Genomic DNA, 3,718 nt, shown 5'->3' on the forward strand with positions numbered 1-3,718 from the left:
GTTACTGCTTTTTCCTGTAGAGCATATCCTGTTGTTTGTAACTCTGTTATCTGGTGTTTATGTACATACTTTGTTTTACAGTTTGTTTGGAGAGCTGTGCTCACTCTTGCAGCCCAGATCATATCCAATCCATAAAATACTGCCTTATCCTCCTAGGCTTACTTTACTGCTCATCAGAACTGGAAGCAATTATACACAAAGAGCTGCAGTCATTTACCTTAAAATCAAATTATTTTACAGTTTTTGAAGCTTATAGACACAATGCTAGTGACAGAGGCAGACAGTGATTGGTTGAAGAAGGTCAACATTAAGATATTTTCTTTAGTTTAAATACAATTTTAATTATAAAGATTATAAAGTTATTCTATGTGCAACAGTTGGAAACAGCATGTTATGTTTCATCACATCATTTAGTAAAATAATTTTTTTAATGTGTACAATGTTTTTATTCAGTTTCCTTACAAACAGGGAAGATGTATATAAAATGGATGTCCAAAAGCTGAATTCAATCTTTAAGACCAAATTCTTAACTTCAAATGAAACTTGTTGGCACAAGATTTGGTAAAAATTAGACCTGCTAAAAGGAATGACATAAACAAATGGTAGGATAAAGAGCTGAGTGGTAATGTTAAAATGTAACTTGTTTTTCAGCTGAAAATTATTTTTCAGAAACTTCCTAAATGGGACTTGTACTAATGATCGAGACAGAAATGTCACTCCAAGTATTTTATTCCTCCATCAGCCGCACCATAATGACAGCATGATGAACTGTAAACATTGATTTTTTCCTCTTATGAGACCCAAACTGCTGTAAAGAGAAAAACAGCCTGGCTATCAGAGAGTTGTAAATGGAGAAAACACCTGTTTGACTGCAGGAGGGAATCACTTGGGTTTCAATGATTGGCCAGTGTTAAGAAGGTCAGTGCAATTTCGGGCTTAAAGCAGGTAATCCAGGGAGGCCTGACGAGACTGTGTATCATTTAAGCAGAGTGTCGTAAAAAGCCCGGGGTTGTAACTCTGTTTCAGATGGCGGGAAGTGGTGATCATGGAGATAACCAGAAACATAAAAAGTATGCATGCATGTGTTTGCGTGTGACTGGGATGAGCTAAGGGAAGTTAGAAGGGGGGTGGAGAGATGATGAGATCATTGGATGATCAGGTGGATGGTATATAATAAACAAGGATGCATGCAGAAGATCGGTGAATGCGTTGCGGGCTGCAAAAGACTCACCAAGAACATAAGGAAGAAAAAGAAAACAGCAGAGCATCTACAAGGGGTTTGGAAGAACAGTTAACAACCTGAAACATTCGACAGTCATACAGTATGCGTCTGCTGGTGGTTTTGGCTCTACTCTTCTGCGTAATGGTTTGTGCGGACCAGGCAAGAGCAGAAATGCAGGCAGTGAAGCTGTGTGGTCGGGAGTTTCTGAGAGCTGTGGTCTACACCTGTGGAGGCTCCCGTTGGAGGAGATTCTTCAGTGAGCCAGACATGGGTGGTGAGAGCATCAGCCTATACTCATTAACTTTAGATTTAATTTCATGTTCTTAATGTTCACTATCCGGAACAAAATGACACAAGGGAATGTTTTACAAAAGCTCTTTCTATGAACTAACCCCATTTTATGCAGGACATATTCAACTTAACTGCTGAATGTGTCAAATAACCACTAAATTATTACTTCTTTAAAAACAATTGGATGTTATTGGTTTGGGAATGATATCAAGGATAACAGGACGAGTAAATTAATATGATTATTGTTGTGGAAATGTATTCTCTTTGAGCTCTTTGGCTTTGTGTTACTGTATTAATTGGGCTGTGGGTGTGCTGAGAGACAGGTATCTCCCCACAGTAGCATGGTCAGCTTAATTATGCCAGAAAAGGCCATAAGTCAAATGAGAAGGCGGCTGTTCCCCGGGCTGTCTCTCTCCTACTGTCTTGTCAGACAAATCCGGTTACTATCTCAATCAGGGTAATTACAAGAAGGAAACTGTAGAAGATAAATGGCGGTCATGTAGGGTTTCCTTATTGAATATAATATGAATATAAATTACACAGAACTTATATAAACAACAGTTGCTTGTAGTTTACACTCTTGGAAACATTTAAAAAAAGACATACTTTATGTTTTTCAGATGGTTTAATTTTAGTGTCAGGCAACCTGTCTAACGTCTGTTAACATTCTGCATCCCTTTCTCTGTTCTGTCGTTCCAGGTCTGCCTGCTGGACAGCAGAGCAGCTTGGAAAACCTTAGCATCCCCAGATCTGACTGGACCAAACGGGACATAAACAACATCCTGACAGCCATGTGCTGTCAGGTGGGTTGCAGGAAGAGCGAACTCACCTACTTGTGCTGATGACTGCTCTTTTTTTTGTTTTTTTACTCTGAGTGACAAAATTACTGTTTTGTCTCCCATCTTGCCTTAAAACTTAAACTTCACTCTGACATGTAACATTATGATCACTGTATAACTGAGATTAGTGAATGTGGAGCATCTCTGAATGTGTCTGAATGAATCTGAGTTGAATATGTTTTCCAATAAATACATAGCTGAATATAGTATAAACAGAACTTGTATTAGAGCTTGTAGGACTGGATTGATTGCAGATCAGCTTCTCTGTAAAGAGATGGCAGATATCTAGGGCCTAATGGTGTCTCATGCATGTGTGGTGAATGAAATAACAGAGGTGCAAGTTTGTATAGCTTCCAGCTCTGCTTTATGTTTTTCAAAACACTTATGTTTTACATTGTTATGATATAAAATAAATGTTCTTGCAAATGTCTTCAGGTGTGGTGCTTTAGTCATTACAGTCATTTCTGTGAAAGGAGATCATCTTTACTTGAGATCATCAACTAAGATCTATTTTGTTAACCATATTTTTTGTACATGAAAATTCTAAGTGGGTGAAGACATTGAATGAAACCTCAAATATCAAAGTCTGGTGTTCTCTAGGAATGTCTGTCTTCAATTACCAGCCTATTAAACAACCAACAATATTTACCTGTTCCAATTTCTAGCAGGCAGAATGTGTGTCATCTCCAATTTAAATCTTTAACTTTCCAAAAGGAAACTAGGCATGGAGTGCTGGGAGTGATGTAAACAGTTGTGGATTTCTCAAATTGTACTGTTGCTATCTCACTTCTGATTTATTTTGAGATGAAAGTTTCTTTAACTTGGGTTACAAAAGTTCCTGATTATGTTTAAATGATATAATTAAATCAATACAATACAATACAATACAATCATATAGACAGATTCAATGCATGCGGTCAAAACCAGAAGTTGATGTACACTGTGTAAAAAGATTTTCTTCAAAGTCAGAAGTTTATAGAAACCATGAATACTATGCCTTTAATCAATTAAGAAAGCCAAGATAAAGATGTCATTGCTTTTAAAGTTTCTCAAAGGGTAATTCACAAAATTTAAGCTAATTGAAGGCATATCTGTGGATGTATTTTAAGCATAAGGCCTTCTTGTGTGATATAATAAAAAATAACAACAAATTTATCAAGATATCAGGAAAGGAAATCTTGTACCTCCAAGTGTGATTCATCTTTGGGTACAATTTGCAGATGTTTTAAATGGTTTTGCTCATTTGTTCAAACAATTATATGCAAGAATAAACACCATAGCAATGTCTAGCTACCATACCATTCAGGAAGGAGATGGGGTCTGTGTCCCAGAGATTAACATGTTAAGTTGGGAAATGTGGGAATTA

General features: G+C 37.0%; 1 protein-coding gene across 1 annotated transcript; it reads left to right on the top strand.

The window, feature by feature from the left end:
- The first annotated feature begins 1,197 nt into the window (after positions 1 to 1,197).
- Positions 1,198 to 2,782, top strand: insl5a (insulin-like 5a). The gene is made up of 2 exons (XM_047375645.1): positions 1,198 to 1,496; positions 2,213 to 2,782. Exons 1-2 carry the CDS (start codon positions 1,325 to 1,327, stop codon positions 2,353 to 2,355), a joined length of 315 nt encoding a protein of 104 aa, XP_047231601.1. The 5' UTR covers positions 1,198 to 1,324; the 3' UTR covers positions 2,356 to 2,782.
- The last annotated feature ends 936 nt before the right edge of the window (positions 2,783 to 3,718 follow it).

Source organism: Girardinichthys multiradiatus, chromosome 9 (genome assembly GCF_021462225.1).
Source record: "Girardinichthys multiradiatus isolate DD_20200921_A chromosome 9, DD_fGirMul_XY1, whole genome shotgun sequence".
NCBI classification, from domain to species: domain Eukaryota; kingdom Metazoa; phylum Chordata; class Actinopteri; order Cyprinodontiformes; family Goodeidae; genus Girardinichthys; species Girardinichthys multiradiatus.

What these genes read in the sequence shown, in the direction of transcription:
- insl5a (XM_047375645.1), top strand. Translation starts at nt 1,325, where the DNA reads ATGCGTCTGCTGGTGGTTTTGGCTCTACTCTTCTGCGTAATGGTTTGT. An exon ending in CAGTGAGCCAGACATGGGTG is followed by an intron (nt 1,497 to 2,212) that starts GTGAGAGCATCA and finishes CTGTCGTTCCAG; the next exon opens with GTCTGCCTGCTGGACAGCAG.